At 39.7% G+C, this 13,758-nt stretch overlaps 1 protein-coding gene across 3 annotated transcripts in view; it reads left to right on the top strand.

Annotated features, from left to right (window-relative positions):
* Positions 1 to 6,318: 6,318 nt before the first annotated feature.
* Positions 6,319 to 13,758, top strand: part of LOC139471361 (tyrosine-protein phosphatase non-receptor type 11-like) — a 70,518-nt gene continuing 63,078 nt past the window's right edge. The window contains exon 1 of one of the 3 annotated variants that reach the window (XM_071253684.1): positions 6,319 to 6,388. In XM_071253684.1, the coding sequence (XP_071109785.1) occupies positions 6,375 to 6,388 (14 nt within the window). In that variant the 5' untranslated portion in view covers positions 6,319 to 6,374. Of the gene's footprint in view, positions 6,389 to 6,928; positions 7,032 to 10,508; positions 10,596 to 13,758 lie in introns of those variants that run through there. The other 2 variants (XM_071253681.1, XM_071253682.1) reach the window with 2 other exon arrangements.

Genomic DNA, 13,758 nt, shown 5'->3' with positions numbered 1-13,758 from the left:
ATGGTGAATGACGAATTTTGTCGTCATTCAAATTACAACTTTTAAACACACTCGACTGACGAATTATATCGTCATTCGTCATTCAACTTACAACACTTTAAAAACATTCGAATTATGAATGACGAATACCATGTTAACTTCTGGTTGCCCGTGAATCGACGGCTTGAGTCGTGACATGGCGTCGTTGTATGACGAACATAACGGAGGAAGAGCTGCAGTAGTCGTTGTTGTTTGATGTTAGATTGTTTGTTTGTTGTTTAACGCTGCACTCAGCAATATTCCAGCTATATGACGGCGATCTGTAAATAATCGAGTCTAGGCCAGACAATCCAGTGATTGACACCATGAGCATCAATCCACGCAATTGTTTTGTTTTGTTTGTTTGTTGTTTAACGCCGCACTCAGCAATATTCCAGCTATATATAAGGGGGGTCTGTAAATAATCGAGTCTGGACCACACAATCCAGTGATTGACACCATGAGCATCGATCCACGCAATTGGGATCGATGACATGCATCTACTAAGTCAGCGAGCTTGACCACCCGATCCCGTTAGTCGCCTCTTACGACTAGCCTGGGTTGCTGAAGACCTATTCTACCCCGTGATCTTCACGGGTCATTATGTTTGACTGCAATAAAAGTTTCGAGAATCGCTCATTGTTAAGGCCAGAGACAAATATGATTCCCCGCGCACCAACGCCCGCCTCGGACAACTGTAGGACAACTGTGGGACAACTGTGGGACAACTGTGGGACAACTGTGGGACAACTGTAGGACAACTGTAGGACAACTGTGGGACAACTGTGGGACAACTGTGGGACAACTGTAGGACAACTGTGGAACAACTGTAGGACAACTGTGGGACAACTGTAGGACAACTGTAGGACAACTGTGGGACAACTGTGGGACAACTGTAGGACAACTGTAGGACAACTGTGGGACAACTGTAGGACAACTGTAGGACAACTGTAGGACAACTGTACGACAACTGTGGGACAACTGTGGGACAACTGTAGGACAACTGTAGGACAACTGTGGGACAACTGTAGGACAACTGTGGGACAACTGTGGGACAACTGTGGCACGGACAACGTGGTTTGTATATGTTTCGGAAAATTCCGCGGCCAGCGAGATGATTGACATCCTCTTACCATATTTCTTCCCGGGGAATAATATTAATTTTACGACAAGATTATCCGCTTTATCAATGCAATATTTCAATAATTGATGCGGATGTGCCATCTTGGTTGACAGGACTGATAGAACAGTATCACCAGGGATGCGATAGGTCAGATAATCATATCAGCCCATTATGGCGTAAGCCCCAAATGCACTTTGTCACAGGATATAATGTATGGTGGCCGAGAGGGGACATCGCTTTCTCGCTTTCTCGCTCTATCGCTTTCTCGCTTTCTCGCGGTTAAGCAATATCCCCTCTTGACCACTATAGGGGCCGCATGTGATATCTGCTGCAATTGGGAGGTAATATTGAACTTTTCTCACTTTTTACTTAAAACATAATTTTACTGTAGAGACGTAGGTGATTTTCAAACAATCCACCGATTTTTGCGTAAAATGTAATTGATTTATTTTGGGCCCTATTCAGTTGTATGTGGGCCATCACGCCGAAAGCGTGTGGCAGATCATGGCAATACGCTCTAAATAAATCAGGTTAAAATCTAAATATATACTATATATATATATATATATAAGTTAAGAAGACTATGGTTAATTAGTCATGGCTGATTGTTTTTCAAAAATACAATCTTATAATTGTGGGTGTTCTATAACTTGTTTTCGGTAGTATATGATGTTACAGTGTGTCATAAGGTTGTCCGTAAATGTAATTTTTGACATTTGATGTATGTTTAACTTGAATTGTGTTTCTTGTCTTGTGCAAATCTACAAATATATGTACTTGCATATAGTAATTTGATAACACCGCTGTGAGTGAGTAAGTGGACCACCAGAAATGGGCTTCACACATTGTACCCATGTGGGGAATCGAACTGGGTCTTCGGCTTGACGATCGAACGCTTTAACCACTAGGCTACCCCAATGCCCCCATCGCTGTGGCGTTACCACAGTTGATATGTGTACTTGTGTAAACTACAAATATGTAGAGACATAGTTAGTGTGGCCACATAGTTAAGGTTGATAACATATGAAATGCATTACTATGATTATCTATAACATAAATTTATATTAAATCAGCTTTCATTATAATATGTTATGTATATCTTAAGTATAGTTTTGTCAAAATTATGTGTGTGTGTGTGTGTGTGTGTGTGTGTGTGTGTGTGTGTGTGTGTGTGTGTGTGTGTGTGTCCGACTCATTGTCTGTGTAAAAAGGTAGTAGATAACTACATAACTCACATCAGAACGCACAATTGTTAACCATACAGTATAAATGAATAGAGAATTGCTACATAAATATGTATATTCCTGCCTGAGCCTATACTATAATTGGATATCTAGTCTCGCCTGGCGGGAAAGTTAAACTTTATTTTACAAGCACTTTAGCATTAAATTTAATTCCCGAAGACAGTTTGATCGAATGTCATTATAAGAAACGAGCTGTTTTAAAAAAAATATTTACAACGCATTTCATTTCTGTTGTCCAAGGAATGGGGTTACGGGTTAATGACGCTCTCGTATATGTGACTTAAGGTAGAGACATATATCTAATTCATCTGTATTTTGTAAGGGAAACATAACTGTGTATATGTACAACTTTTGTTTGCATAATGTATATGCAACTTAATGAAAATAATTGTGATCCCGAAATCGGACAAGCGCATATTCGGCTTCAATTCCAAATCTAATGACCGAAAATAATAATTCTTTGGACGTTGCAAACAATACAAACTGGCTAATAAATATAGAATGCTAAACGAGCTCCCGTGTAATACCAATTTTATGAAACGAGTGAATAGTGAGTCAGATACCACAACTATTCACGAGTTTCATAAAATTGGTTTTACACGGGAGCGAGTTTAGTATTTTATTTATTACATGCCATTTACAATGTTTTTAGAATTATACTGTTGAGTATGAATAGGCTAGCTGACACCTACACGATCCACGGCATAGTCCAATTGAGTTTAACAGAATAATACTTCAAACACGTCAAAAGTTGAAAGGTATGAATTTAATACCATACAACGCTCCACCTTTAGAATTCACAAAATTATCGTAGGGCTAAGACTATCGCAACTCACATACTTTAACTTAGACTAACGACTGTCGTTGCGCTACAATACGATCGTCTTGTGGAACGGGCCTTGTACCTCAAACTTTACAATAACGTCACAATACCCGATGACGTAATTTGTGGAATTTTGTTGCAAGACCCATCGGCGAAACAATGCCATGTGACGTCACCCTAGCAACAAGGTTGCTGGGGTCATCGAGTGTACATAAGCTCCTCTCAGTGATCTATCAACTTCACACGCAATGTCTTTGAATAAGCCAAGTGATGTTGAGAGCTTTCAATATTTGTTCGTGAAACGTGTTCCGAGAGTACACAAGCACGCGTTTTGGTATTACACAATGTGTAATACAGCTGTATGTTTATTAAACGGGTGATCTCTTCACGGGCAAGTAATAAAACTGATAATTATTTGTCAATATATCATCACCTATATGATGGAGGAATGGGGGGGGGGAGGGGGGATACTATGAACAAAATGAAAATATGAACAGTGACTATCTAATCATAAGAGGCAAAATAGCGGTGAGAATTACAGGAATGGATCAATAAATATCAGCAAAAACCGTTTTAATGTACGGCATTTTGGGAAATATCGCTTTATCGCTTTATCGCTCTATCGCTTTCTCGCTTTATCGCTTCCTCTAATGACTAACCATAGTCAAAGGAAGGAATAGGGTGTTTTTTAACTTCTCTTTAATAGTATGTACTGTAAATCTTGAAATTAACGTTAGAGTTCATTATAAATGCAAACAAATTAGCGTAGACTTAATAACCGTATTCGACGTAATAAGCGCCCAGGGCGCTCTCAAAATTAGAATATTATTTTGGTGAAAAAAAGTTGAGTTGAAAGATAAATTTCGTGGTTTATGCTGACAGCCTGAAATGTTTATGTACGACAGATATATTTTTCCCGAATTTAATTGCCCATAATTAAGTGTGCATATAACGAGTGCTTATTATACGCGAATAAATAAGTCTTGTGTACATTAATCAATCGGAAGGGGTGCTAATTGGGATTGTTCCCTAGCCAATATATTATCAAATATTGCCGTGTGCGTTTATTAGAGCGGGGCGCTTATTACGTCGAATACGGTTATTATACTTTGCATTTATGTCTGAGAAATGACTACTCAGCGCTATTGAGCGGTGTTATTTGCAACTTGTTTTGATAACTTGGCCTGGGGGCGGGGGATCCAATAAAACTCCTAAATAGGGCCATAAATCAATCAAATTCTTTTTTACGCAGAAATACGTGGATTGTTATAAAAGCACCCATATCTGTACTGTTAAATTATGTCTAAGTAGATAGTGAGAAAATTTCAACATTCTGTCCATATGTATAATTTGTAATGTGACTGGAAAAATCTCAGCTCTCTTTTATGATTAAAACCCCTCCCCCCACTGAGGTCAGGTTTAACAATTCATTAATGTTGTTTTACGTATATACTTTCTATCGTAAAGAAACCCATATAGTGGCCAAGAGGAAATATTGCTATACCGCGAGAAAGCGATACAGCCAGAAAGCCAGAAAGCGATGTCCCCTCTCGACCACCATAATAATGTACTGTCGGCTTTGATCTTTTAACGAAACATCTTAAAATTAAGAAATAAAGTATGCTCTACCACCACGTGTAGTGTTCTAAATATTGTACGAAAGCATTGTTATTTGAATATGCACGCACGCACGCACGCACGCACGCACGCACGCACACAGATGCTAGCTACGTTATACATCGCAAAGACGAATGGCGTGCAAAGTGTGGTTTATTTCACGATAAAACATTGTTCTATCGTGACGTCATTTCTGGTGAACATGCGCTCGCAACTTGATGGCGTTGTATATATATGACGACGTTATTTTGAGTTGAGGTTTGTGTCAACTGAGTTGTTCCCAATAGATGTAGGAGGGCAACGCAGATAAAGGCGATCGCATCCTAAAGCGGGAGGGATAGGACAACCGGCATTGGGAGGAAAGGTACGGGTAATCGACGTGAGGACTGTGAGAATCGTCCGACATTCCCGAGGTCGGATTCTATTAAGGGAGTGAGTGAGTTAAATTTTAAGTCACATCGGCAATATTTCAGCCATATCGTGGCTCTATTAAGGGAGTCATCATTATTTAAATACGGGTACAGTAAACTACGAACTCAAAGGGACCACTAATTTTAGTTCGTTATAACCGTAGTTCGTTATAAGCATATATACAGCATATATACAACCAATGGGCGGGACTAAAAATAAATTCGTTATATCGGTCAGTTCGTTATAAGCGTGTTCGTTATAACCGTAGTTAACTGTAAATGTTTTTGAAAGCTTGTACATTTTATCATCATCCTTAAACAGGCTGTAGATAACGTTTATGTTTCATATAAGTAAAAAACAACTCGTGGTCATGGTTTATCGTACAATAAAACACTGCCGGGCGAATAAACCACTCGGGACCGCGCCCCTTATGGTTTATTGTGCGACGAATCACCGGCAACAGAATGTAAACAAAATGCTCCGTAAGAGGCGACTAACGTGATCGGGAGGTCAGGCTCGCTGACTTGGTTGATGCATGTCATCGATCCCAATTGCGTAGATCGATGCTCATTATGTCCATCACTGGGTTGTCTGAACTAGACTCGATTATTTACAGACCGCCGTCATATAGCTGGAATATTGCTGAGTGCAGCGTTAAACAACAAACAAACCTATGAATCTTATTCCGTAATTAATTAGGAAACCGTAGCGTTCGGATTAATGGGGTTATCGTTTATGTCTCTTGCAAAACCACAAAAAAGGGGATTGTGGGAAAGAATATAGGTCACCAGCAAGCTTGTCGTTAGAGGCGATTAAATGAATCGGGTAGTCATGTTCGGTTCATGCATGTCGTCGTGTCTAAATTCCGTGGATCGATGCTCTTAATGTTAATCACTGGCTTCTGCCTCGATTATTTACACACCGCAGTCATATAACTGAAATATTGCAGAGTGTGGCGTTAAAAAAAAAACACCTCTTGCGAAACGATCACTGTATCTTTAAACCCAGCGCTACACCCGAATATCATGCCCAACGGTACACGGTCTAGGCTATACATAAGGGTAGCGTTATAGCGAGGTGTTGGGTACGCCTTTCACCGCCATTTTAGTTCCTGGTACGCGAAAACTTCGCTGTAAGAATGACAACAGGAAAGTAAGTATGGATCTATATATATCATACAATATTCAGGGCGATAAGGATTCTAAACACATGCTGTTTCACCTCTGACCGGGTCGCAGCCTCCAAACCGGTTCACATTGAAGGAGCTTCGGATTGTGATCTAAACAGCGCGTTGCTGAACAGGAAGTTGATTACAAGTTACATATGAAATCATGCGTGTTTCTGACTGTCTATAAACAAGGAACAACAGACATCGAGGAAAGTAAAAATCACGTTTCCATAATCAATAAGATAAGCAATTTACCTGCCGTAGCTGGGTATATCGGGTAGCAAATATACAGGCGTGTCGATTAAAGTTCGTCATAACCACTAACAATGGCATGTTCAACGAATGTTGACATTGTCAAAAAGCCTTTTAAAATATCAAAACAGAAGCGGGACTTTGAGGATATTCAACCTCTGAGGTTCATATAAATACAAACGGTTATTTCAATAAGGTTCCTGATTTCAATCGCACACCGAAGGATATTAGTCAGCTGACTGTTGTCGGCTTTAAAGCGGAGTTTCCCTCGACTGACGGATACACGTTTTTGTCACTCGACAAATCTCGGGTCGTTTCTCATTTGGAATCCGTCATCGCAATGAATTTGATGAAGGAAAGATTTAGACAGGGAGTGTACGTATAATTTCCTTTATAGTTTAATTATTTTGAATTTTTACTTTGCTATTTACTTATTGTCCTTCTAATTCTAGTCGTGATACAGGTGGTCCGTGTTGCCGAGAGACGTTTGATTTGTATCGGGTTTATATGACAATGGTGCAACCTGTTATCTAGACGTTCAAGAAAGGACGTGTTGTGTTTTGTATAATGTCCCAGGAATACTGTATTTTGTACTATGTATAATGTCCGAGGAAATGTTATATTTTGTAAAATTACACAGGGCATATTGCATTTTGTATAACGTCCCAGGTTTAGAAATAACCGAGTTCATCAAAATCTTATGTGCACTAGTGCAAATACCACTTCACCATGTTCACCCGCACCAGTGTATGTTGACGTCATCCGTACGTCATTGTTGACGTCAATCGAAATATTTTGCGACGCTTTCGCTGATTGGCAGAAAATGTGCTTCTCCTTTGAGACTATTGGCTTAGAGTCCAAGGCAATGCCATTCTTGATTGCATTGAATATATTGGATATGACATAGTGTATTGAGCATAGAGTTCAAGGTGCATATTGTATTGAATATGGCATATTGTACTGAGCATTACGTTCAAGGGACATATTGTATTGAGCATAGCGACCATGGGACACGTTGTTTTGAGCATAGTTTTCAAGGGGCATATTGTATTGAATATGGCATATTGCATTGAGTATAGCATTCAAGGGGCATATTGTATTGAATATGGCATATCGTATTTGGCCTAGCTTTCAAGGGGCATATTGTATTGAATATGGCATATTGTACTGAGCATAACGTTCAAGGGACATATTGTATTGAGCAAAGCGTCCTAGTGGCATATTGTATTGGGGATAGCGTCCAGGGGACACGTTGTTTTGAGCATAGTTTTCAAGGGGCATATTGTATTGAATATGGCATATTGCATTGAGTATAGCATTCAAGGGGCATATTGTATTGAATATGGCATATCGTATTTGGCCTAGCTTCCAAGGGGCATATTGTATTGAGTATAGCATTCATGGGGCATATTGTATTGAATATGGCATATCGTATTTGGCCTAGCTTTCAAGGGGCATATTGTATTGAGTAAAGCGTTCAAGGGGCATATGGTATTGAATATGGTATAGTGCATTGAGTATAGCCTGCAAAGGGTATATTGCCTTGAGTATAGCCTCCAAAGGGTATATTGCATTGAGTATAGCCTCCAAAGGGTAAATTGTTCTGCGTATAGCCTCCAAGGGGTATATTATACTGCGTATAGCGTTCAAGAGGTATATTGTATTGATTATAGAGTCGATGGGGCATATTGTATTGAGCATGGTATATCGTATAAGGCATAGCGTCCAAGGGGCATATTGTATTGAGCAAAGCGTTCAAGGGACATATTGTATTGAGCATAGCGTTCAAGGGACATATTGTATTGAGCATAGCGTTCAAGGGACATATTGTATTGAGCATAGCGTTCAAGGGACATATTGTATTGAGCATAGCGTTCAAGGGACATATTGTATTGAGCATAGCGTTCAAGGGACATATTGTATTGAGTGTAGCGCCCAAGGGGCATTTTGTATTGAGCCTAGCGACCAAAGACGCGTACGTATTGTATGTAGTATATAGGGCATATCATATTGTGAATAGCATAACGTCCAAATGACATAAGACCGCCTCCGTGGACTACGCCTCTGTCCGGACAGCGGAAGGTCCGGGGTTCGATACTCGGCCGCGTCATTCCAAAAGTCGTTAAAAGATGATACTTGTTGTTACCCTGCCTCGCGCCCGGCATTAAGTGGCCAAAACAAGGACTGGTCGGCTTGGAGTCAGTATACTGTGTCTCAGTGGGGAATTCATGTTAAACTGCGGCATGGTGCCTCAGTGGGCTAGCACCGTAATAAATCGCCATTAGCCCGGTCTCTATGTAGGTGCAATAATGTTGGACGCGACGTGAAATTCTATTTCACCTCACCACCTCACACAATAGCATATTGTATTCAGTAGAATGTCCCAAGGTGTATTGTATATAGTATCTTCCAAAGGCGTATGGGGCGGTCGGGTAGCCTAGTGGTTAAAGCGTTCGCTCGTCACGCCGAAGACCCGGGTTCGAATCCCGACATGGGAACAATGTGTGAAGCCCATTTCTGGTGTCCCCCGCCGTGATATTGCTTGAATATTGCTAAAAGCGGCGTGAAACCAAACTCACTCACACTCACTCCAAAGGCGTATTGTATTCAGCATTACGTTTAAGGACATGCTGTATTCGATATAACGACCAAAGTACGTATTGTATTTCAATATTTGTCCTCTGGACAAAGTGTATGATATGTTAAGTGTTTTTCAAAGATAAATGCCTAAAATGAACGAAAAGCGAAATACGTGAAAAAATATTTTAAAATGAACATGGGCGAAAACCTTGAAAAGCAGGAAACAGGAAACATGGGAAACGGGTGCAAACGGAAATAAAGGAACATGTAACTTAAGAAACACGGATAAAGGGTGCAGCGTTAAGTCTTATACGGGAATGACGTGTATATGTGTGTGTTGGGGGTGGGGGGGGGGGGGTGGGGGGGGGGGGGGGGGGGGAGTTGCCGGTGCACATGCTTTGCAAATCCTGCAATCGACCGAAATCTGCACGACAGTGTACTAACCGGATTTCGACTCGTTAGTCCAACCAAAATATAACTCCATCATTTCAGACTAGTTAGGCAAGGGTGGAAACTGGACTTTTGTAGTTAGTTAACTCTCTTGCCTCGGGACGATGCAGGCAAACCAGAGGTTGGTAGTCTGAATAGTCAGCTGGTCCCCACTGTAGCCACTTGACCCTCATTAATTGTGAAGTACGACTACCAGAGACCTAGTCGGACTCGAGATGGATTTGTTTAACGCCGCAATAGTCCAGCTATATGACGGCGGTATGTAAATAAGCCAATCTGGACCAGACAATCCAGTGATCGACATCACGAGCATCGCTTCAGGCAATTGGGATTGCATCAAGCATGACCACCCGATCCCGTTAGTTGCCTCTTACGACAAGCCTGTCTACAAGTACAAATGCTATTTACACGAATAAGACTACATGGGTACAATGGGTGAAGCTCATTTCTGGTGTCCCCCACTATTATGTTGCTGGAACATTGCTACATGTATGAGGGACGTAAGACCATACTCACTCACTCACTCACTCACTCACTACAAGAATAAGAGTGTTGTGTAAAAGAATAAAATAGTTTTCTATCGGAGGCAGAAATACCGAGTGAATTTTAAATTTGCGGTAACAAGGATTGACCTTGTCGAAAATCATTTTGAAATATCAAATCAGACACGGGACTTTGAGGATATTCAACCTCTGAGGTTGATATAAATACAAACGGTTATTTCAATTAGGTTCCTGATTTCAATCGCACACCGAAGGATATTAGTCAGCTGGCTGTTGTCGGCTTTAAAGCGGAGTTTCCCTCGACTGACGGATACACGTTTTTGTCACTCGACAAATCTCGGGTCGTTTCTCATTTGGAATCCGTCATCGCAATGAATTTGATGAAGGAAAGATTTAGACAGGGAGCGTACGTATAATTTCTTTTATAGTTTAATGAATTCGAATTTTTACTTCGTTATTGTCTTATTGTCCTTCTAATTCTAGTCGTGATACAGGTGGTCCGTGTTGTCGAGAGACGTTTGATTTGTATCGGGTTTATATGACAATGTTGCAACCTGTTATCTAGACGTTCAAGAAAGGACGTGTTGTATGTTATATAATGTGCCGGGACATGATGTTTTCAGTATAATGTCAATGGGCGTGTTGTGTTTTGTATAATGTGTCGGGACATGATGTTTTAAGTAAAATGTCATTGGACGTGTTGTAGTTTGTGTAATGTGTCGGGACATAATGTTTTCAATGTAATGTCATTGGACGTGTTGTATTTTGTGTACTGTGTCGGAACACGATGTTTTCAATGTAATGTCATTGGACGTGTTGTATTTTGTGTAATGTTACGGGACATAATGATTTCAGTATAATGTCAATGGACGTGTTGTGTTTTGTTTGTGTCGGGACAGAATGTTTTCAGTATAAAGTCAATGGACGTGTTGTGTTTTGTATAATGTGTCTGGACATAATGTTTCCAGTATAATGTCAATGGACGTGTTGTATTTTGTGTAATGTGTCGGGACATGATGTTTTCAGTATAACTTCCAAATGGCATATCGTATTTAGCATAATGTCCAAGGGCGTATTGAATTTATTTAAACGTCCAAATTGCATATTGTAACTACTTTAAGTCCAAGTTGTATTCAGTATAGCTTTCATGGGGCGTAGTCACGATATGGCTGAAATACTGCCAATGTGATATTGTATTTAGCACCAAAACGGGGCATATTGTATTTAGTATTTACGTCCAAGTGTCCTACGGTATTTATTTTAATTTAAAATCCAAATGACAGTCTGTATTCAGATTAAGATCCAAATGGCATGTTGTATTCAGTACAATGTCCAGGGGGCCTGTTGTGTTCAGTTTAAGATCAAAATGACATGTACTCAGTACAATGTCCAGGGGGCATGTTGTGTTCAGTTTAAGGTCAAAATGACATGTTGTATTCAGTACAATGTCCAGGGGGCATGTTGTGTTCAGTTTAAGATCAAAATGGCATGTTGTATTCAGTACATTGTCCAGGGGGGCATGTTGTGTTCAGTTTAAGATCAAAATGGCATGTTTGCAGAAAAGAGTAAAACTGGAAATACACAAAAATGATGACATTGGAAAGTTTTGATAACGGAGGCCGTTCCAACAAAACCTGTAGTTATGGCAGTATTTCTGCCGCGAATTGAAAAATCCTTTATAAAATAACATTTAAAGAGGTCCGACAACATGGAAATAACTGAGATAAACAGACGTGTAGACATAACGTCTCCCAGCTCCCAGAATCCATCCATCATTGGTTTGAATTCATTATGACCAGCGGGGGCACGGGTGGCCCAGTCGTCTAAGGCGCCGCGATTCGCTGTGAAGAGTTGCGTCCCTTGGGCACGCCAGAAACCTATGATTGTGGGTTCGAATCCCGGTTCGCCCCAATTATGTTTCTAGGTTTGTCAGCACCATATCCGTGCTCGTGGGTTTCACCGAAGTGGTAAACGTCTGGGACCTGCAACACTTCGGGCTTGCCTCCCACATTAAGCTGACACGCCGTGATATGACTGGCGGATAAAGCGGCGTTAAACCCAACTCACTCACTCATTATGACCAGCACCACGCCTATGCGCCACTTTTAGTTATAAGAATAATAATGTGTGTTCGACGGAAGAATATATATTTTGCGTTAACTTTTACATTGTACAACCATGTTACATTTTGCATACAGTATGACGACAAATGAACACTTTGCATATAATATGAAGACAAATGATCTTTTTTTCATATAGTATAACGACAAATGAACATTCTGTATATAGTATGACAACAAATAAACATTGTGCATATAGTTTGAGGACAAATGAACATTTTGCATATAGTATGACGACAAATGAACAATTTGTATATAGTATGACGACAAATGAACATTTTGTATACAGTATGACGACAAATGAACACTTTGCATATAGTATGACGACATATGGACATTTTGCATATAGTATGACGACACTGAACGTTTTGCATATAGTATGACGACAAATGAACATTCTGCATATAGTATGACGACAAATGAACATTTTGCATATAGTATGACGGCAAATGAACATTCTGTATATAGTATGACGACAAATGAACACTTTGCATATAGTATGACGACAAATGAACATTCTGCATATTGTGTGACGACAAATGAACGTTTTGCATATAGTATGACGACAAATGAACATTCTGCATATAGTATGACGACAAATGAACATTTTGCATATAGTATGACGGCAAATGAACATTCTGTATATAGTATGACAACAAATAAACATTGTGCATATAGTTTGAGGACAAATGAACATTTTGCATATAGTATGACGACAAATGAACATTTTGTATATAGTATGACGACAAATGAACATTTTGTATACAGTATGACGACAAATGAACGTTTTGCATATAGTATGACGACAAATGAACATTTTGCATATAGTATGACGACAAATGAACATTTTGTATATAGTATGACGACAAATGAACACTTTGTAACTCATATGACCGGCCTTAAGTTGATTGGAGGTCATCATTGTTCATGAATTCTCTCGACAGCTAATAATAATATTCATATCAGGGTGTCTGTTCAACACATCCTGCTCTCGTCAAAATAGTGAGTGATGAATTATCAGCTGTGTCAACGTGGAAACTACATCAATAGTTTTCTTTTCTAAAATACATTATTGTTTAAATAAGTTTCCAATTGGGATTAAGTGCTCTATCTTTGTTTCTGTTTACAATGTTCAGAGATCTTTCTTACTGTCTATAAATGTATAAATTGCTGGTGACGACACTCATGATTCTGAACCTCAAGACTTGGATTTAGAAGTCATTGACACTCTGCCAATGATGAAGCATTAGTCCGTTTGTGGACGTGGCCTACATATTTTTTGTTTAGCGAATCAAATGACACTCAGTCACTAGCAATTTATACACTGATGGTGTTCGAAACCGCTTCCAATGTGTCAAAACACCAGAGAAAGAGAAAGCCACAGATCCATTGAACTCATTATACCATTGCTTTTTTTTAAAATCGTTAAATTACCATCACACAGCATCT

Source organism: Haliotis cracherodii, unplaced genomic scaffold (assembly GCF_022045235.1).
Source record: "Haliotis cracherodii isolate W230 unplaced genomic scaffold, xgHalCrac1.p SCAF_22, whole genome shotgun sequence".
NCBI lineage: Eukaryota > Metazoa > Mollusca > Gastropoda > Lepetellida > Haliotidae > Haliotis > Haliotis cracherodii.
Note: the sequence above shows the minus strand (reverse complement) of the source record. Positions and strands in the feature narration are given on the sequence as shown.